Source organism: Salvelinus namaycush, chromosome 3, assembly GCF_016432855.1.
Source record: "Salvelinus namaycush isolate Seneca chromosome 3, SaNama_1.0, whole genome shotgun sequence".
NCBI lineage: Eukaryota > Metazoa > Chordata > Actinopteri > Salmoniformes > Salmonidae > Salvelinus > Salvelinus namaycush.
Genome location: NC_052309.1, coordinates 79,006,920 through 79,030,187, shown reverse-complemented (window position 1 = coordinate 79,030,187; position 23,268 = coordinate 79,006,920). Strand labels below are relative to the sequence as shown.

The window sequence follows — 23,268 nt, the reverse complement described above, 5'->3', positions numbered from 1 at the left end:
TACCTCAAACCACCTACTGTCTATCTATCACTGCCTCAACCCACCTACTCTCTTTCAGTATCACTACCTCAACCCACCTACTGTCTTTCACTATCACTACCTCAACACACCTACTGTCTATCTATCACTGCCTCAACCCACCTACTCTCTTTCAGTATCACTACCTCAACCCACCTACTGTCTTTCACTATCACTACCTCAACCCACCTACTGTCTTTCACTATCACTACCTCAACCCACCTACTATCTATCTATCACTGCCTCAAACCACCTACTGTCTGTCCCTATCACTACCTCAACCCACCTACTGTTTGTCACTATCACTGCCTCAACCCACCTACTATCTATCTATCACTGCCTCAACCCACCTACTGTCTATCTATCACTGCCTCAAACCACCTACTGTCTATCTATCACTGCCTCAACCCACCTACTGTCTTTCACTATCACTCAACCCACCTACTGTCTTTCACTATCACTACCTCAACCCACCTACTGTTTGTCACTATCACTGCCTCATCCCACCTACTATCTATCTATCACTGCCTCAACCCACCTACTGTCTATCTATCACTGCCTCAACCCACCTACTGTCTATCTATCACTGCCTCAACCCACCTACTGTCTTTCACCATCACTGCTTCAAACCACCTACTGTCTATCTATCACTGCCTCAACCCACCTACTGTCTTTCACTATCACTACCTCAACACACCTACTATCTATCTATCATTACCTCAACCCACCTACTGTCTATCTATCACTGCCTCAACCCACCTACTGTCTTTCACTATCACTACCTCAAACCACCTACTGTCTATCTATCACTGCCTCAACCCACCTACTCTCTTTCAGTATCACTACCTCAACCCACCTACTGTCTTTCACTATCACTACCTCAACCCACCTACTATCTATCTATCACTACCTCAACCCACCTACTGTCTTTCACTATCACTACCTCAACACACCTACTATCTATCTATCATTACCTCAACCCACCTACTGTCTATCTATCACTGCCTCAACCCACCTACTGTCTTTCACTATCACTACCTCAACCCACCTACTGTCTTTCACTATCACTACCTCAACCCACCTACTGTCTGTCACTATCACTGCCTCAAACCACCTACTGTCTGTCACTACCTCAAACAACCTACTGTCTATCTATCACTGCCTCAAACCACCTACTGTCTTTCACTATCACTACCTCAACCCACCTACTATCTATCTATCACTGCCTCAAACCACCTACTGTCTTTCACTATCACTACCTCAACCCACCTACTGTCTTTCACTATCACTACCTCAACCCACCTACTATCTATCTATCACTGCCTCAAACCACCTACTGTCTGTCCCTATCACTACCTCAAACCACTTACTGTCTATCACTACCTCAACCCACATACTGTCTATCTATCACTACCTCAACCCACCTACTGTCTGTCTATCACTACCTCAACCCACCTACTGTCTATCTATCACTACCTCAACCCACCTACTGTCTGTCTATCACTACCTCAACCCACCTACTGTCTATATATCACTACCTCAATCCACCTACTGTCTGTCACTATCACTGCCTCAAACCACCTACTGTCTGTCTATCACTACCTCAACCCACCTACTGTCTATCACTACCTCAAACAACCTACTGTCTATCTATCACTGCCTCAACCCACCTACTGTCTGTCACTATCAATGCCTCAACCCACCTACTGTCTATCTATTACTGCCTCAACCCACCTACTGTCTTTCAGTATCACTGCCTCAAACCACCTACTGTCTATCTATCACTGCCTCAACCCACCTACTCTCTTTCAGTATCACTACCTCAAACCACCTACTGTCTTTCACTATCACCACCTCAACCCACCTACTGTCTATCTATCACTGCCTCAACCCACCTACTCTCTTTCAGTATCACTACCTCAACCCACCTACTGTCTGTCACTATCACTACCTCAACACACCTACTATCTATCTATCATTACCTCAACCCACCTACTGTCTATCTATCACTGCCTCAACCCACCTACTGTCTGTCTATCACTACCTCAACCCACCTACTGTCTGTCTATCACTACCTCAACCCACCTACTGTCTATCTATCACTACCTCAACCCACCTACTGTCTGTCTATCACTGCCTCAAACCACCTACTGTCTTTCAGTATCACTGCCTCAAACCACCTACTGTCTATCTATCACTGCCTCAAACCACCTACTGTCTATCACTACCTCAAACAACCTACTGTCTATCTATCACTGCCTCAACCCACCTACTGTCTGTCACTATCACTGCCTCAACCCACCTACTGTCTTTCACTATCACTGCCTCAACCCACCTACTGTCTGTCTATCACTGCCTCAAACCACCTACTGTCTTTCAGTATCACTGCCTCAAACCACCTACTGTCTATCTATCACTGCCTCAACCCACCTACTGTCTTTCACTATCACTACCTCAACCCACCTACTGTCTGTCACTATCACTGCCTCAAACCACCTACTGTCTATCTATCACTGCCTCAAACCACCTACTGTCTGTCACTATCACTGCCTCAACCCACCTACTGTCTGTCACTATCACCACCTCAAACCACCTACTGTCTATCTATCACTGCCTCAACCCACCTACTGTCTTTCACTATCACTACCTCAACCCACCTACTGTTTGTCACTATCACTGCCTCAACCCACCTACTGTCTATCTATCACTGCCTCAACCCACCTACTGTCTTTCACTATCACTACCTCAACCCACCTACTGTTTGTCACTATCACTGCCTCAACCCACCTACTGTCTATCTATCACTGCCTCAACCCACCTACTGTCTATCTATCACTGCCTCAACCCACCTACTGTCTTTCACTATCACTACCTCAAACCACCTACTGTCTTTCACTATCACTACCTCAACCCACCTACTGTCTTTCACTATCACTACCTCAAACCACCTACTGTTTGTCACTATCACTGCCTCATCCCACCTACTATCTATCTATCACTGCCTCAACCCACCTACTGTCTATCTATCACTGCCTCAACCCACCTACTGTCTATCTATCACTGCCTCAACCCACCTACTGTCTTTCACTATCACTACCTCAAACCACCTACTGTCTATCTATCACTGCCTCAACCCACCTACTGTCTATCTATCACTGCCTCAACCCACCTACTGTCTTTCACTATCACTGCTTCAAACCACCTACTGTCTATCTATCACTGCCTCAACCCACCTACTGTCTTTCACTATCACTACCTCAACACACCTACTATCTATCTATCATTACCTCAACCCACCTACTGTCTATCTATCACTGCCTCAACCCACCTACTGTCTTTCACTATCACTACCTCAAACCACCTACTGTCTATCTATCACTGCCTCAACCCACCTACTCTCTTTCAGTATCACTACCTCAACCCACCTACTGTCTTTCACTATCACTACCTCAACCCACCTACTATCTATCTATCACTACCTCAACCCACCTACTGTCTTTCACTATCACTACCTCAACACACCTACTATCTATCTATCATTACCTCAACCCACCTACTGTCTATCTATCACTGCCTCAACCCACCTACTGTCTTTCACTATCACTACCTCAAACCACCTACTGTCTATCTATCACTGCCTCAACCCACCTACTCTCTTTCAGTATCACTACCTCAACCCACCTACTGTCTTTCACTATCACTACCTCAACACACCTACTGTCTATCTATCACTGCCTCAACCCACCTACTCTCTTTCAGTATCACTACCTCAACCCACCTACTGTCTTTCACTATCACTACCTCAACCCACCTACTGTCTTTCACTATCACTACCTCAACCCACCTACTATCTATCTATCACTGCCTCAAACCACCTACTGTCTGTCCCTATCACTACCTCAACCCATCTACTGTCTGTCCATCACTAATTGCACTAATATAATTCTTCCCATCTGTAGTTTGAGCAGCTGGCCTTCCTGTGGATGGAGCGCCAGAAGTCTGGGGGGAACTATAGCCGATACCGGGCCCAGACGGAGAAGCATGTGGTGCTGTGTGTCAGCTGCCTCAAGATAGACCTCCTCATGGACTTCCTCAACGAGTTCTTCGCTCACCCCAGACTGCAGGTCTCTCCAAAAAACATTAACTAGGGCAGGGATGGGCAACTTTGATGGGGGTGGTCTGCGTACCCACATCTATATCCACACATGCAGTCATGCAGTCAGAGCCGACCCTAGCCTTATGGGGGCCGTAAGCAAAATGTTGGTCCCCCCTTTAGCTACCCTCCCCTCTTGACAGCAGAGAAAAAAAAGCTACATTTTAGAGTTAATTTCCTGCAATTCTACACATTTTTCCATTGGGAAGATGAGATGTGACTAATGTGTGTGTGCGTGTATTCATGTGTGTGTGCGTGTGTGTACATCCCTGTAATCCTCTCCAGGAGCTGAAGCAGCTGAGGTTAAAACAGGGGATTCAATCAGCATTAGCATAGATCAAACAGCATGTTTTATTTTCAGGAGCAGCTGGGTGAGGGTGTGTACGTGTCTTCATAATTGACTGAGTGTGTGAGAGAATATTTGTGTGAGACCCTCTCTGCCCTCCCATTAATCCCAGTGTGTGTGTGTGTGTGTGTGTGTGTGTGTGTGTGTGTGTGTGTGTGTGTGTGTGTGTGTGTGTGTGTGTGTGTGTGTGTGTGTGTGTGTGTGTGTGTGTGTGTGTGTGTGTGTGTGTGTGTGTGTGTGTGCGCGTCTATAGGACTACTACGTGGTGATCCTGTGCCCAGCAGAGATGGATGTCCAGGTGCGGAGGGTCCTCCACGTGCCCCTGTGGGCTCAGAGGGTCATCTACCTGCAGGGCTCCGCTCTCAAGGACCAAGACCTCATGAGGGCCAAGTGAGTCCCCTGCATCGGGCCCCCACTCAGGCGCCCCAAATCACAGCCATGCTACAGGGGCCCCAAATCACAGCTATGTTACAGTGAAAGGAAGGGGGATACCTAGTCAGTTGTATAACTGAATGCATTCAACTGAAATGTGTCTTCTGCATTTAACCCAACCCCTCTGAATCAGAGAGGTGCGGGGGGTTTCCATAATCAACATCCACGTCTTTGGCGGCCGGGTAACAGGTTACCTGCCTTGCTCAGGGGGCAGAACGACTGATTTTTGTCAGCTCGGGGATTCGATTCAGCAACCTTCAGTTACTGGCCCAACGCGCTAACCACTAGGCTACCTGCCGCCCCTCCAGGGGCCCCAAACCAAGACATGCAACAGGGGCATATCTCATAGGCTATGTTTGACAGTTATCAGGGCAGATAGCAGTTACAGTACACTGGCTCTGTTAAATAAAGACAGCAAATAAAATGATTGTATTTTCTCCTCCTTGTCTCTTCTGCTCCCCTGGTATTAACTCGCAGTGAAGTAGTGTGTGTTTGAAGGATAAATGTAGTGTTCTATTGTCCTGTTCCTCCTTTGTTCTCTCTCAAAAACATGACAACAACAACATCCACCCCCTCTCTCTCTCCTCTCATCCTTTCATCTCCTGTTCCTCTCTCCTCCTCCTGCCTCTCTCTGACCTGTGTCCTGTCTTGGCCTGACCCCTCCTGCTGCTCTACTAACTGGCTGTAGGATGGACGATGCTGAGGCCTGTTTTATCCTCAGTAACCGATTCGAGGTGGACCGCTTCGCTGCTGTACGTTCCTCAATCTCCTTTTAATACTTTTAATCTCCACGCCACCCTCCTTCTTTACGGGAATTTGAGGGAATTTCACTTTCTGGTGTGGCTATAGGCGGTTAGTTCTGTTGAAAGCTCCGTGCCCTAGTTGAAGAGGCTTATCAGGGGGATTATATATAGAGGAGATACAATCTGTGACTGTGGTGGAGCTACTGGTGCTGCTAATGATTTGAGTCTCTTTCTTGCTACTCTATCCCATCCTCCCTTCCTCCCTCTCTTTCTCTCTCTCGCTCTCTCTTTCTTTCTCTCACTTTCTCCCTCACTCTCTCTTTTTCTCTACCAGGATCACCAGACCATTCTAAGAGCCTGGGCGGTGAAAGACTTTGCCCCAAACTGCCCCCTGTATGTCCAGATCCTCAAACCTGAGAACAAGTTCCACGTCAAGTTTGCAGGTCAGAGCATTGAGTGTGGGATTCGTTGGGATGGCTGAGCGTGTGCATGCATAGTATGCGCATGTGTGCGTCCGTACGCCTATGTGTGTGCAATTGTGTGCCTATGGGTCTTTTTATACATAAATGGGGCCAATGTGTGACATTGGGATAAATATTTTCAAATGGTTTAAAAACAATAATAATGTAGTTTCACATTTGTACTTAGAGGAATAAAAGGTAATATATGCAACTTGGCCCATAACTCCACCTACACAACAACATAGACCTAGGACTATACCTCCTTTAAGCAGGGTTCATACACACATTGGCAAGTCAAATTCAAGGACTTTCAGGGACTTTTTCAAGTACTTAATTGTAATTTTCATGGACCTCAATGTTATACAATTGTATATGTTATATAATTGTACTTATAGGGCCTACTATAGAACCCTCCCTCCCCTCAAAAAGCTAGCAAAAAGTGTCAATAAAGTAGACCATTACCACTAAAAATAATGCATTTTTTAGGCCTTGCAAATGCATTGATATTCAAATTATTATTACATTATAAAATATGTGAGAATAATGTGGACATTGCCTGACTAAATAAATTGGATGCATGCACACACAATACATCCATGAATAGCGGTAGCATTACAATCTCACCACCGCTTTTTATATACTGACAAAGTAACCAATAACCAGGTTCCTTTTTTACTGGAAGGATTTGTATGTATGGTCAAGTTGAAGAGAACATTAGATGTTGTCGTCATCATAATAACCACACATGGTTTTACAGCAACAGAGTAGTGCAATGCAACACCCTTCAATTGAAGTGGCGGGAAACAAACGAAAGTGACCACATCTCTCACAAAAACTGATCAAAAATGAAATCACAGATAATGAATTATGAGGGAGCAAGAGAACTTAGAAATTGTCTACAATAATTACAAGGACTTTTCAAGCACAGAACTGAGGAAATGTCAGATTTTCAAAAACCATCAGAAAACATGAACTCATTACCTTGATGTTTTCTCTGTTAAATCTAAGGAGACCCTGCTGTGAATCAGGCAGACAACAACAGATGATCAACATCAATTCACTAGGGATATTAGATCCAACATGAATCCAGGAACAACTGCCTTCACCGGCATAAGGAATGAGACACCAAAACACATTTTCTCCAGCACTTGGGCTGTTGCTGCATCGCATGCACGATCACAACAGCTGTTCATCACTTGACTCTCATTCAGAAAATTCCTTCCTGGATCAGATGATGATGTGTGAAAATAAAGCAGCATAACTAATCAGCTGGACACCAAATGTGCATCCAACAAGTGTTATTCATAATTATTGAAGAACCACGTTAACGACAGTATCAAGGTAATACTCTTTCGGTTAGCAATCACATCATTTGGGATTTGTGTGCCCATGAAAACTGTGTTCACCCCCTGACATAAGGAGACACAAAATGTTATGTAGTTACACTGCATTTCTGAGATCTCTATACAATAACTGTCCGACAGCCAGATCCAGGATTCTTACAGGGTTCAAGTTCAATGTTTAACTGATTAATGCTTAATATATAATATAACGATATCTTACACTTCCATAAATGCAAGGACAGAAAAGTAATGTTTTATGTCACACGATTTCGGACAAATCCGTCAAGACACCAACCATGATAAAGGGTTAAACATAAGTTTTAAATCAACTGGTGAATTTTATTGAGTATAGCTGGGATCCCCCTTATATCTTAATGTAATGACTTGAAAAAAATTGACAGATTATTATCAATGATTTATCAACAGCTGTAACAAGTTGTCAAGTGTAGGAAATCCTCACTGGTACCCTAGTTTAGAGAAAGACCCATATGTGTCTTTCTCTGTTCCAGCATACTATGAACTGACAGCCAGTAACTGAGCTAAACGACTACCGCCCCGTAGCACTCACTTCCGTCATCATGAAGTGCTTTGAGAGACTAGTCAAGGACCATATCACCTCCACCCTACCTGACACCCTAGACCCACTCCAATTTGCTTACCGACCCAATAGGTCCACAGACGACGCAATCGCAACCACACTGCACACTGCCCTAACCCATCTGGACAAGAGGAATACCTATGTGAGAATGCTGTTCATCGACTACAGCTCAGCATTTAACACCATAGTACCCTCCAAACTCATCATCAAGCTCGAGACCCTGGGTCTCGACCCCGCCCTGTGCAACTGGGTCCTGGACTTCCTGACGGGCCGCCCCCAGGTGGTGAGGGTAGGTAACAACATCTCCACCCCGCTGATCCTCAACACCGGGGCCCCACAAGGGTGCGTTCTGAGCCCTCTCCTGTACTCCCTGTTCACCCACGACTGCGTGGCCATGCACGCCTCCAACTCAATCATCAAGTTTGCGGACGACACTACAGTGGTAGGCTTGATTACCAACAACGACGAGACGGCCTACAGGGAGGAGGTGAGGGCCCTCGGAGTGTGGTGTCAGGAAAATAACCTCACACTCAACGTCAACAAAACAAAGGAGATGATTGTGGACTTCAGGAAACAGCAGAGGGAGCACCCCCCCTATCCACATCGACGGGACAGTATTGGAGAAGGTGGAAAGTTCCTCGGTGTACACATCACGGACAAACTGAATTGGTCCACCCACACAGACAGCGTTGTGAAGAAGGCGCAGCAGCGCCTCTTCAACCTCAGGAGGCTGAAGAAATTCGGCTTGTCACCAAAAGCACTCATAAACTTCTACAGATGCACAATCGAGAGCATCCTGTCGGGCTGTATCACCGCCTGGTACGGCAACTGCTCCGCCCACAACCGTAAGGCTCTCCAGAGGGTAGTGAGGTCTGCACAACGCATCACCGGGGGCAAACTACCTGCCCTCCAGGACACCTACACCACCCGATGTCACAGGAAGGCCATAAAGATCATCAAGGACAACAACCACCCAAGCCACTGCCTGTTCACCCCGCTATCATCCAGAAGGCGAGGTCAGTACAGGTGCATCAGCAGGGACCGAGAGACTGAAAAACAGCTTCTATCTCAAGGCCATCAGACTGTTAAACAGCCACCACTAACATTTAGTGGCCGCTGCCAACATACTGACTCAACTCCAGCCACTTTAATAATGGGAATTGATGGAAATTATGTAAAAATGTACCACTAGCCACTTTAAACAATGCCACTTAATATAATGTTTACATACCCTACATTACTCATCTCATATGTATATGTATATACTGTACTCTATATCATCTACTGCATCTTGCCATCTTTATGTAATACATGTATCACTAGCCACTTTAAACTATGCCACTTTATGGTTACATACCCTACATTACTCATCTCATATGTATATACTGTACTCTATACCATCTACTGCATCTTGCCTATGCCGTTCTGTACCATCACTCATTCATATATCTTTATGTACATATTCTTTATCCCTTTACACTTGTGTGTATAAGGTAGTAGTTGTGGAATTGTTAGGTTAGATTACTTGTTGGTTATTACTGCATTGTCGGAACTAGAAGCACAAGCATTTCGCTACACTCGCATTAACATCTGCTAACCATGTGTATGTGACAAATAAAATTTGATTTGATTTGATTTGATTTCCCCAGAGTTTCTGGTCTGCTTGATTAAGGGCCTGTCTCATTTTCCACCTGAGCACCTCCTGTGATTTGTGACAGTCTTTGCAGGTGTATTCTATGCATTTCCTATCAGACAAGATAGTATAAAGCAGTATAGCCATTCCATTCTCTCCGGCTCTCCCGTGATGGACAGATTGTGTTGACAGCGTGTCTGGGAGGAGTAATTTTATTAGAATGGACACTTTGCCTCCTGGGAAACAAAGCCTTTTCCTGTTCAGCAAACCGTCATAAAGCACCAATCAAGCAGCACTTGTTAGGAATAGGAGAGAGAAAGATGAGAAGGCAGACTTCACCTTCTCATTCTGTATCTCTCTCAATTCAATTCAAAGTGGCTTTATTGGGATGGGAAACATGTTTACATGACCAAAGCAAGTGAAATAAGCAATAAATAAAAGTGAGAGGAAACAAAAACAACATCAACCAAAAAATATCACAATTTAACAGTAAACATTGCACTCACAAAGGTTTAAAAAATATAAAGGCATTTCAAGTGTTATATTATGTACAATGTTTTACCAATTATAGTACGAGTAGTAGGGGAAGATAAATAAACATATAAATATTGGTGTTATTTACAATGTTGTTTGTGCGCCACTGGTTTCCCTTTTCTCATGACAACGGGCCACAAATCTTGCTGCCCGGATTGCACAGTATAGTATATCTCTCTCTCTCTCTCTCTCTCTCTCTCTCTATCTCTCTATCTCTCTCGCTCTCAATTCAATTCAAAGGGCATTATTGGCATGGAAAACATATGTTTACATTGCCAAAGCAAGTGAAATATATAATAAACAAAAGTGAAATAATCAATCAAAAATTAACAGTAAAAATTACACACAAGTTTCAAAGGAATATACACATTCCAAATGTCATATCATGGCTATGTACAGTGTTATAATGATGTGCAAATAGTTAAATCACAAAAGGGAAAATTAATGAACATAAATATGGGTTGTATTTACAATGATGTTTGTTCTTTCTTGTGGCTACAGGCCACAAATCTTGCTGCTGTGATGGCACACTGTGGTATTTCACCAAATAGATATGGGAGTTTATCAAAATTTGATTTGTTTTGGAATTCTTTGTGGGGCTCTATAATCTGAGGGAAATATGTGTCTCTAATATGTGTAGCTCAGATTCCACCTCATTTTGTGGGCAGTGTGCACATAGCCTGTCTTCTCTTGAGCCAGGTCTGCCTAGGGCGGCCTCTCTCAATAGCAAGGCCATGCTCACTGAGTCTGTACATAGTCAAAGTTTTCCTTAATTTGGGGTCAGTCACAGTGGTCAGGTATTCTGCCACTGTGCACTCTCTGTTTAGGGCCAAATAGCATTCCAGTTTGCTCTTTTTTGGTAAATTTTTCCAATGTGTCAAGTAATTATCTTTTTGTTTTCTCATGATTTGGTTGGGTCTTTAATTGTGTTGCTGTCCTGGGGCTCTGTGGGGTCTGTTTGTGTTTGTGAACAGATCCCCAGAACCAGCTTGCTTAAGGGATTCTTCTCCAGGTTAATCTCTCTGTAGGCGATGGCTTTGTTATGGAAGGTTTGGGAATCGCTTCCTTTTAGATGGTTGTAGAATTGAGCGGCTCTTTTCTGGATTTTGATCATTAGCGGGTATCGGCCTAATTCTGCTCTGCATGCATTATTTTGTGTTTTATGTTGTACACAGAGGATATTTTTTGCAGAAATCTGCATGCAGAGTCTCAATTTGGTGTTTGTCCCATTTTGTGAATTCTTGGTTGGTGAGCGGACCCCAGACCTCACAACCATAAAGGGCAATGGGTTCTACAACTGATTCAAGTATTTTTTGGTATGTCAAATTTGATGTTCCTTTTGATGGCATAGAATGCCCTTCTTGCCTTGTCTCTCAGAATGTTCACAGCTTTGTAGAAGTAACCTGTGATGTTGATGTTTAGGCCGAGGTAGGTATTGTTTTTTGTGTGCTCTAGGTTAACGGTGTCTAGATGGAATTTGTATTTGTGGTCCTGGCCTTTTTTGGAACAGCATTATTTTTGTCTTACTGAGATTTACTGAGGGCCCAGATCTGACAGAATCTGTGCAGAAGGTCTAGGTGCTGCTGTAGGCTCTCCTTGGTTGGTGACAGAAGCACCAGATCATCAGCAAACAGTAGACATTTGACTTCAGATTTTAGTAGGGTGAGGCCGGGTGCTGCAGACTGTTCTAGTGCCCTTGCTAATTCATTGATATATATGTTGAAGAGGGTGGGGCTCAAGCTGCATCCCTGTCTCACCCCACGGCCCTGTGGAAAGAAATGTGTGTGTTATTTACAATTTTAACTGCACACTTGTTGTTTGTGCACATGGATTTTATAATGTGGTATGTTTTTCCCCCAATTTGTATAGAAGACCCTCATGCCAAATTGAGTCAGAAGCTTTTTTGAAATCAACAAAGCATGAGAAGACTTTGCGTTTTGTTTTGTTTGTTTGTCAATTAGGGTGTACAGGGTGAATACGTGGTCTGTCGTACGGTAATTTGGTAAAAAGCCAATTTGACATTTGCTCAGTACATTGTTTTCACTGAGGAAATGTACAAGTCTGCTGTTAATGATAATGCAGAGGATTTTCCCAAGGTTGCTGTTGACGCATATCCCACGGTAGTTATTGGGGTCAAATTTTCCTTTACTTTTGTGAATTGGGGTGATATTGCAGAAGATGCCATTGCTAAGGATGATGTTAAAGAGTTTAAGAAAACTAATTGAAATTTGTGGTCTGAATATTTTATCATTTAATTTAGGTCAACACCACAGGCCTTTTTGGGTCGGAGGGTTTGTATTTTGTCCTGTAGTTCATTGTAGCTCTCTCTAACTCTGTCTCTGTCTCTCTCACCAATATCGCACTTCTCTAACTTCATCCTCGGGAACGTCCTATTTCCCTGCATTCACCCAAGCTGTCTCAATTAATGATTCATATTTTATCCCATTACATTAGTCAAGGAAATCCAGTTTCTGCCTACCTAATATGCTTCCTGTAGGCAGGGAGTCATCTATCGGCACTGCCTTACCTTTTAACAGTCTGAATTCCATCTGAATGCATTGGTTTGTTATTAGTTTAGGCTGGGGCGTTACCAAGGAGATGGAATAGCATGAAGCTGCTTTTTCTATTCTCCTATGTCTGCCTATCTCCTCTACTGTGCTGCTTCTCTCAGTCACATACCAGTCCTGGAGGTCTGAGGAGAGCTCTGTGGCGAGGTGATTTCTGATTGGTGCTGCAGGGCAGAATGCTGAATGTTATGGTATCGGCTAGCCAAAATGACCTGGTCCAAGGCAAATGCGAATGTTTGAGGGGTACTTGAAATGTCTAATTTGCATATATTTGATGTGATTGGGGAAGGACTGCATGTGCAGTACTGTAGGAACTAAATCAAAAAATGTTGTGCAAGGTTTTGATTCCTTTCATCGTGTTTCTTCGTACGTTTTCTTTTCAGATAAATAAATTAAGTTGTGAAAAGAAATGTTGAATGTGTTCCAGTCTGGCTCTCTTAGTATTAAGTGGAGGAATGTGTCAGAGATAGAAAACCTACTTGTGCTTCTACAGTTAGCTTGCATACGGGATAGTAGCTACATTGAATAGAGCTGAAATGCTACCTGAATCACAATGAAGACAACATCACAGAGAGGAATGGTTTTGCAACATTTCAATTTACCCCCAAAATAAATAAATTAATGCATGTGAGTCAATTTAACAGACACAGCCAATCTCTTCATATGAACACAATAAAGCCACTACTTAATACAGTGTTCTTCCTGTCAGTGGTCAAGTAACCAGAGTGGAGCAAACTGGAGGAACCAATTGGTGCAGCAATGGGCTTTTAGTGGCGTGGACAAGCACGTTGTGACAGGGTGCTGAATTCCCTCGTTAAGTGCCAGTGTGGGTGGCACTAATGAGACGCAGTGGAGACTTGATTTGATCCCCACAAATAGCTTAACAACTGCCTAATGTCTATTATATTAGATCATATACACTGAGTGTACAAAACATTAGGAACACCTTCCTAATATTGAGCCTTTAGACCTCAGAACAGCCTCAATTCATTGGGGCATGAACTCAGTCCATGGTGATGCTGGCCCATGTTAACTCCAATGCTTCCCACAGTTGTGTCAAGTTGGCTGGATGTCCTTTGGATGGTGGACCATTCTTGATACACATGGGAAACTGTTGAGTGTGAAAAAATCTAGAAGCATTGCAGTTTTTGACTCAAACCGGTGTGCATGGTGCCTCCTACCATTCCCCGTTCAAAGGCACTTAAATATTTTGTCTTGCCCATTCACCCTCTGAATGGCCCACGTACACAATACATATCTCAAGGCTTAAAAATCCTTCTTTAACCTGTCTCCTCCCCTTCATCTACACTGATTGAAGTGAATTTAACAAGTGACATCAATAAGGGATCGTAGCTTTCACCTGGATTCACCTGGTCCGTCGATGTCATGGAAAGAGCAGGTGTTCCTAATGTTTTTTTACACTCCAGTGTATGTCGGGATGGCTCTATGCAGAGAGGCAGAGAGAGCAGACTGCCACTCAAGTTCTTTCTCTGTGTGGGAAGGATCAAAGGGGGTTTATATGAATCAGAATTAGCTTGTGGTTTGACTGGGTTGCATGGATTTTCCCTGACCAAATGTTGAACAACAATGACCTGGTGTGTTTCTGGTGGGCTGAGCTATATTAGCCTGGTCAATATCCTGGTCACTTACACATACCATCACACAATAACTGCATGCTGATTTAATTAGGGTTGCTGTTTGGGCAGACCTGCAGTAATTACTATCTGCTGCCAGCGTGGGAGTTCACTTCGCACAGAGACACACACAGAGACACAAACATACACGTTTATCACACACAGAGACACACACACGTCCTTCACACACACACCTCTCACACACACACTGACCAACTCTCCATACCACATGTATTTAAGATTGTCTGTGCTTAAACTGGAACATAGTGGATGCACAGTAACATGCTATACATGACTCCAGAGCTTTGGCTCTGCGCTTCACAGCTCTGTATGGGTTTTGACTGACAGCCATTCTGTAAATTACGATTAATTCTGTAAATTACGATGACTCAATGTATTTTGAAAGATGAGACGTTGAGGATTATAATAAATACCACTTTGATGTCATCGAAGCAAGCCAAAGACTCGTGAGTCCAAATTTGCACTCCAAAAAAACTCATGTCATATACAGTGTCAATGTTTCTGATCACTATGTTTGATGTACAGTTACAAGATGAGATGGTGTTCTACCCTGGTTGTCCTGAACACAATGAACCTGTTTGTTGTATTATGATGAACATTTTCCGCATCTGAATGAACTCATGACTCCATTCTATGCACACCGTACAACCTGCTTTTCTGAATTGCATTGTGAAAGCCTAACACTGTACGATTGTATTTTATCATTTAGCTAGTCATGTTGGTAATAGAACAAGCTTTCAAATCATGCCCACCTGACCCAGATTGCGATTTATAATGGAGTGTTTTTGGTTGCGTAAACAACAACAGTAATTGTGTAAAAGCAGGGATGCCGAGCTGTGTTCCGACGTGCTCTATTTCCTCAACGGCACTGCCAGGAGAGCTAAAAAAAACACCTTATAGTTGAAGACTCTTTGAGTGCATTGAAATGACTTAGGAACTGTGCCCACACTGGTGGGGTGTGTGGCCACTTGAAGACAACAGCTAGTCCTCTCACTCAAACCCTTGTCATATTTTTGTGTTATGTTGCACCTACCCCACATTTTCCAGAAATATTCTTATCATGTTACTGAATGTATCCAGAGTATTTTTCGATTTCATTATTGACAAATGCTGTGAAAAGTATAGTTAACGTAAAATGCACATAAAATCAACAGTGTAAAGTTTGGATTCATTCAGTCTCGTGTCAGGTGAACTAAACTCAGCAAAAAAAGAAATGTCCCTTTTTCATGACCCTGTCTTTCAAAGATAATTCGTAAAAATCCAAATAACTTCACAGATCTTCATTGTAAAAGGTTTAAACACTGTTTCCCATGCTTGTTCAATGAACCATAAACAATAAATGAACATGCACCTGTGGATCGGTCGTTAAGACACTAACAGCTTACAGACGTTAGGCAATTAAGGTCACAGTTATGAAAACTTATTACACTAAAGAGGCCTTTCTACTGACTCTGAAAAACACCAAAAAAAAGATGCCCAGGGTCCCTGCTCATCTGTGTGAATGTGCCTTAGGCATGCTGCAAGGAGGCTTGAGGACTGCAGATGTGGCCAGGGCAATAAATTGCAATGTCCGTACTGTGAGACGCCTAAGACTGCACTACAGGGAGACAGTACGGACAGCTGATCGTCCTCGCAGTGGCAGACCACGTGTAACAACACCTGCACAGGATTGGTACATCCGAACATCACACCTGCGGGACAGGTACAGGATGGCAATAACAACTGCCCGAGTTACACCAGCAACGCACAATCCCTCCACCAGTGCTCAAACTGTCCACAATAGGCTGGACTGAGGGGCTGGACTGAGGGCTTGTAGACCTGTTGTAAGGCAGGTCCTCACCAGACACTCAGCAACAACATCGCCTATGGGCACAAACCCACCATCGCTGGACCAGACAGGACTGGCAAAAAGTGCTCTTCACTGACGAGTCGCGGTTTGTCTCACCAGGGGTGATGGTCGGATTCGCGTTTATCGTCGAAGCAATGAGCATTACACCGAGGCCTGTACTCTGGAGCGGGATCGATTTGGAGGTGGAGGGTCCGTCATGGTCTGGGGCAGTGTGTCACAGCATCATCGGACTGAGCTTGTTGTCATTGCAGGCAATCTCAACCATAGTCTCGGCCCACTTCTGTGTCACCTTAGGAGCGGCGACCCTCGCCACCGACCCCGGATTGGAGACCCTAGTAGAGGGCACCACTGGACTGAGGGGCGCCTCTGGACTGAGGGGCGCCTCTGGACTGAGGGGCACCACTGGACTGAGGGGCGCCTCTGGACTGAGGGGCGCCTCTGGACTGAGGGGCACCACTGGACTGAGGGGCGCCTCTGGACTGAGGGGCGCTTCTGGACTGAGGGGCGCTTCTGGACTGAGGGGCGCCTCTGGACTGAGGGGCGCTTCTGGACTGAGGGGCGCCTCTGGACTGAGGGGCGCTTCTGGACTGAGGGGCGCCTCTGGACTGAGGGGCGCTTCTGGACTGAGGGGCTGCGGCTCTGGCAGCTCCGGACTGGCGGGCGGCTCTTGCAGCTCCGGACTGGCGGGCGGCTCTGGCAGCTCCGGACTGGCGGGCGGCTCTGGCCTGGAGAGAGAACCTGGAGGGAGGAGACGGAGAGACTGCCTGGTGCGTGGGGCTGCCACAGGACCCACCAGGCTGGGGAGACCTACAGGAGGCCTGGTGCTTAGAGGAGGCACCGGATGGACCGGGCTGTGGGGGAGCACTGGAGCTCTGGTGCGCAGCCTTGGCACCACTCCTCCAGGCTGGATGTCCATTTTAGCCCGGACCCTCCAGAGTGCAGGCACAGGTTGAACCGGGCTGTGAGTGAGCACTGGAGATCTGGTGCATACCACTCGCACCTCTCCCATAGGCTCAATGCCCACATTCGCCCGGCACGAGCGGAGCGCAGGCATAGGACACACTGCACCCTCCCAGCGCCCCGGAGACACACCACGTAGAGCCGGCGCAGGATACCCTGGGCCGAAACGGCGTACCGGAGACCAGACACGTTGAGCCGGCACAACATGCCCTGGCTGGATGCCCACTTTCGCATGGCACTTGCTGGCCTATAGCGCTCCGGGCTATGAACGCGTACTGGCGACACCGTGCGCTTAACCGCATAACACGGTGCCTGACCAGTAACGCGCTGCTTACGATAAGCACGAGGAGTGGGCTCAGGTCTCCAACCTGACTTTGCCACACTCCCCGTGTTCCCCCCCCCAAAAATGGGGCTGCCTCTCGTGCCTGTCGCGCTGCCGTGCTGCCTCCTCATATCGATATTCCCCAGCCTGTGCCCAGGGTCCCTTACCGTCTAGTATCTCCTCCCATGTCCATGAGTCCAGAATCCTCTGCTCCTGTTTACCACGCTGCTTGGTCCTTGGTTGGTGGGTGATTCTGTAACGGATTTCCTCTTCGTCTGAGGAGGAGTAGCAAGGATCGGACCAATGTGCAGCGTGGTAAGTGTCCATAATGAGATATTTAATAAATCAACAGAACACTGAACAAAATAACAAAAGTACAAACAAACTACCGAAACAGTCCCGTATGGTGCAAACAATCACCCACAAAACACAATAGAAAACAGGCTACCTAAATATGGCTCCCAATCAGAGACAACGACTGACACCTGCCTCTGATTGAGAACCATACTAGGCCAAACACATAGAAATATAACATACAGAACAACACATAGAAAAACAACATAGAATGCCCACCCCAACTCACGCCCTGACCAAACTAAAATAAAGACATAAAAAAGGAACTAAGGCCAGAACGTGACAACAGTAAAGTCTGCAAAAACACTACAGTGAATACTATTTATTTTTTCATTTGGGTACATATTATGATTCAAACAGTCTTTCTATCCCACTATGTCTGTAATTTATACAAATATTATCATCATCAACAACATTTTCCTCTCTGTTGGTGAGTCTAATGGAAGTAAAGCTGCTTGACAGAAACGATCTGTGTCTCATTGCTTTTATGTGTTTACTAGCTACTAACCTACTCCTGAGGCACAGGCGGGGCTGGACAATTCTAGCTACCAACGTTTCTGTCGACAATCAATATGCAAAGCACATCTGGGCATTTAAGGCCAAGATCTCATTTGTACCAAACACTGACCCCTAATAATATTTGTCCACTGATTACAGCATATAATGTAATCAAGAATTACACAGCAGGGAAAATGACTGTTCCCTGAGCCTCATTTTATTGGTCATAACTCTATATTGTTTTTTTGTCACAAAGAGATGAAAGAGGTAGCAGAAAAACAAGAGAAACAGACAAGGCAGGAGCAGTGAAGGTGGAGTGATGGGTGTTATCTATGTTTGTTCAGGCTGGTTCCACTTTCTCCCTCCTTCCCAGGCCTTTGCTAAGTGTGTGAGAGTGTGAAAGGTCCTTTAATAAGACACTGCACTGCATGGGTGTTGCCAGGTCCCCTTAACCCCAAAATAAAATATATAGCAAAGAAATACAAAAACAACCCAGAATATAAACTGAAGGGGTAAAAACAACCCAGAAAAAAAACTGAAGGGGTAAAAACAACCCAGAATGTAAACTGAAGGGGTAAAAACAACCCAGAATATAAATTGAAGGGGTAAAAACAACACAGAATATAAACTGAAGTGGTAAAAACAACCCAGAATATAAATTGAAGGGGTAAAAACAACCCAGAATATAAACTGAAGTGGTACAAACAACCCAGAATATAAACTGAAGGGGTAAAAACAACCCAGAATATAAACTGAAGAGGTAAAAACAACACAGAATATAAACTGAAGGGGAAAAAACAACCCAGAATATAAACTGAAGGGGTAAAAACAACCCAGAATATAAACTGAAGAGGTAAAAACAACACAGAATATAAACTGAAGGGGAAAAAACAACCCAGAATGTAAACTGAAGAGGTAAAAACAACCCAGAATATAAACTGAAGAGGTAAAAACAACACAGAATATAAACTGAAGTGGTACAAACAACCCAGAATATAAACTGAAGGGGTAAAAACAACCCAGAATATAAACTGAAGAGGTAAAAACAACACAGAATATAAACTGAAGTGGTACAAACAACCCAGAATATAAACTGAAGGGGAAAAAACAACCCAGAATATAAACTGAAGAGGTAAAAACAACACAGAATATAAACTGAAGAGGTAAAAACAACACAGAATATAAACTGAAGAGGTAAAAACAACACAGAATATAAACTGAAGGGGAAAAAACAACCCAGAATGTAAACTGAAGAGGTAAAAACAACCCAGAATATAAACTGAAGAGGTAAAAACAACACAGAATATAAACTGAAGGGGAAAAAACAACCCAGAATGTAAACTGAAGAGGTAAAAACAACACAGAATATAAATTGAATGGGTTAAAACAACCCAGAATGTAAACTGAAGGGGTAAAAACAACACAGAATATAAACTGAAGGTGTAAAAACAACCCAGAATATAAACTGAAGTGGTAAAAACAACCCAGAATATAAACTGAAGGGGTAAAAACAACCCAGAATATAAACTGAAGGGGTAAAAACAACCCAGAATATAAACTGAAGGGGTAAAAACAACCCAGAATGTAAACTGAAGATATAAAAACAACCCAGAATATAAACTGAAGGGGAAAAAACAACCCAGAATATAAACTGAATGGGTTAAAACAACCCAGAATATAAACTGAAGGGGTAAAAACAACCCAGAATATAAACTGAAGTGGTAAAAACAACCCAGAATATAAACTGAAGAGGTAAAAACAACCCAGAATATAAACTGAAGGGGTAAAAACAACCCAGAATCTAAACTGAAGGGGTAAAAACAACCCAGAATATAAACTGAAGGGGAAAAAACAACCCAGAATATAAACTGAAGCGGGAAAAACAACCCAGAATATAAATTGAAGGGGTTAAAACAACCCAGAATATAAACTGAAGGGGTAAAAACAACCCAGAATATGAACTGAAGTGGTAAAAACAACCCAGAATATAAACTGATGTGGTAAAAACAACCCAGAATATAAATTGAAGGGGTTAAAACAACCCAGAATATAAACTGAAGTGGTAAAAACAACCCAGAATATAAACTGAAGTGGTAAAAACAACCCAGAATATAAACTGAAGGGGTAAAAACAACCCAGAATATAAACTGAAGGGGTAAAAACAACCCAGAATATAAACTGAAGGGGTAAAAACAACCCAGAATATAAACTGAAGGGGAAAAAACAACCCAGAATATAAACTGAAGGGGTAAAAACAACCCAGAATGTAAACTGAAGTGGTAAAAACAACCCAGAATATAAACTGAAGGGGTAAAAACAACCCAGAATATAAACTGAAGGGGTAAAAACAACCCAGAATATAAACTGAAGGGGTAAAAACAACCCAGAATATAAACTGAAGGGGTAAAAACAACCCAGAATATAAACTGAAGGGGTAAAAACAACCCAGAATATAAACTGAAGGGGTAAAAACAACCCAGAATATAAACTGAAGGGGTAAAAACAACCCAGAATATAAACTGAAGGGGTAAAAACAACCCAGAATATAAACTGAAGGGGTAAAAACAACCCAGAATATAATCTGAAGGGGTAAAAACAACCCAGAATATAAACTGAAGGGGTAAAAACAACCCAGAATATAAACTGAAGGGATAAAAAGAGACAATGCCCTAAGGAGGAGAAGAGAAAATAATCTGACATGACAGGGAGTTGACTGTCTATTTGACGAATGTATATTTATTTATCTCTGCTAATTGCATCCTGTTGTGTTGTCAAGTAAGTGCCATTGAGTTAATAATAGATTAAAGCATAGTGTAAATTCACTTGATGCAGCCTACTTGATGGAGGGAGGGAGCATCTGGGTAAATTATGTTGAGATTAATGAAGAGGTTTTAATTCCATCAGATTTAATTAGTGTTCTGCATAAACCACAGCGTTTACACTTAGCTAACAGGCCAGATCTCATCTCAGCCTCTGACTGAGATATCAATTACCACAGCCTTTGGGATGCACCTGCACTAATAAGGTGGCTTTAGGGGCTGACAAAAATCCATGCACACACATTCTAGATGCCACACACACACACACACACACACACACACACACACACACACACACACACACACACACACACACACACACACACACACACACACACACACACACACCTATATTCTCACAGACACACACAAAGGCACACACACAGATGAATGATCAGACAGACAAAGAAATGTACTCACTCTTGCACACAGGTACAGCAGAGGGGACAGAGCATGTTTGACCCACTATCTACCTGTGAAGACACATCCACTAGACCACCTTTACTCCACACACACAGATGCTTATAAAGCTCTCCCTCGCCCTCCATTTGGCAAATCTGATCATAATTCTATCCTCCTGATTCCTGCTTACAAGCAAAAACTAAAGCAGGAAGTACCAGTGACTCGCTCAATACGGAAGTGGTCAGATGATGCAGATGCTACGCTACAGGACTGTTTTGCTAGCACAGACAAGAATATGTTCCGGGATTCATCCAATGGCATTGAGGAGTATACCACCTCAGTCATCGGGTTCATCAATAAATGCACCAACGACGTCATCCCCACAGTGACCATACGTACATATCCCAACCAGAAGCCATGGATTACAGGCAACATCCGCATCGAGCTAAAGGCTAGAGCTGCCGCTTTCAAGGAGTGGGACACTAATCTGGACGCTTATAAGAAATCCCGGTATGCCCTCAGACGAACCATCAAACAAGCAAAGCGTCAATACAGGATTAAGATTGAATCCTACTACACCGGCTTTGACGCTCGTTGGATGTGACAGGGCTTGAAAACTATTACGGACTACAAAGGGAAACCGAGACACAAGCTGCCCAGTGACGTGAGCCTACCAGACGAGCTAAATGCCTTTTATGCTCGCTTCGAGGCAAGCAACACTGAAGCATGCACGAGAGCACCAGCTGTTCTGGATGACTGTGTGATAACGCTCTCGTAGCCGATGTGAGCAAGACCTTTAAACAGGTCAACATTCACAAAGCCGCAGGGCCAGACGGATTACCAGGACAAAGCCATATCTCAGACTGGCCAATAAAACGAAAAGATTAAGATGGGCAAAATGACACAGACGCTGGACAGAGATATGGCTTTTTCTTTGCAACTCTGCCTAGAAGGCCAACATTCCAGAGTCGCCTCTTCACTGTTGACGTTGAGACTGGTGTTTTGCAGGTACTATTTTATGAAGCTGCCAGTTGAGGACTTGTGAGGCATCTGTTTCTCAAACTAGACACTCTAATGTACTTGTCCTCTTGCTCAGTTGTGCACCGGGGCCTCACACTCCTCTTTATATTCTGGTTAGAGCAATTTCTCGCATGGAATAGCCTTAATTTCTCAGAACAAGAATAGACTGATGAGTTTCAGAAGAAAGTTTGTTTCTGGCCATTTTGAGCCTGTAATCGAACCCACAAACGCTGATGCTCCAGATACTCAACTAGGCTAAAGAAGGCCAGTTTTGTTGCTTCTTTAATCAGAACAACAGTTTTCAGCTGTGCTAACATAATTGCAAAAGGGTTTTCTAATGATCAATTAGCCTTTTAAAATGATAAACTTGGATTAGCTAACACTACATGCCATTGGAACACAGGAGTGATGGTTGCTGATAATGGGCCTCTGTTCGCCTACGTAGATATTCCATAAAAAATCAGCCGTTTCCAGCTACAAAAGTCATTTACAACATTAACAATGTCTACAGTGTATTTCTGATCAATTTGATGCTATTTTAATGGACAAAAATGTACTTTT

General features: G+C 43.9%; 1 protein-coding gene across 1 annotated transcript in view; it reads left to right on the top strand.

Annotated features, from left to right (window-relative positions):
* The window catches only part of LOC120044052 (potassium channel subfamily T member 2), a 92,041-nt gene that overhangs the window by 55,674 nt on the left and 13,099 nt on the right, over window positions 1-23,268 (top strand). The window contains exons 11-14 of the mRNA XM_038988642.1: window positions 3,978-4,142; window positions 4,771-4,907; window positions 5,638-5,701; window positions 6,027-6,135. Coding sequence (XP_038844570.1) covers window positions 3,978-4,142; window positions 4,771-4,907; window positions 5,638-5,701; window positions 6,027-6,135 — 475 coding nt within the window. The remainder of the gene's footprint in view (window positions 1-3,977; window positions 4,143-4,770; window positions 4,908-5,637; window positions 5,702-6,026; window positions 6,136-23,268) is intronic.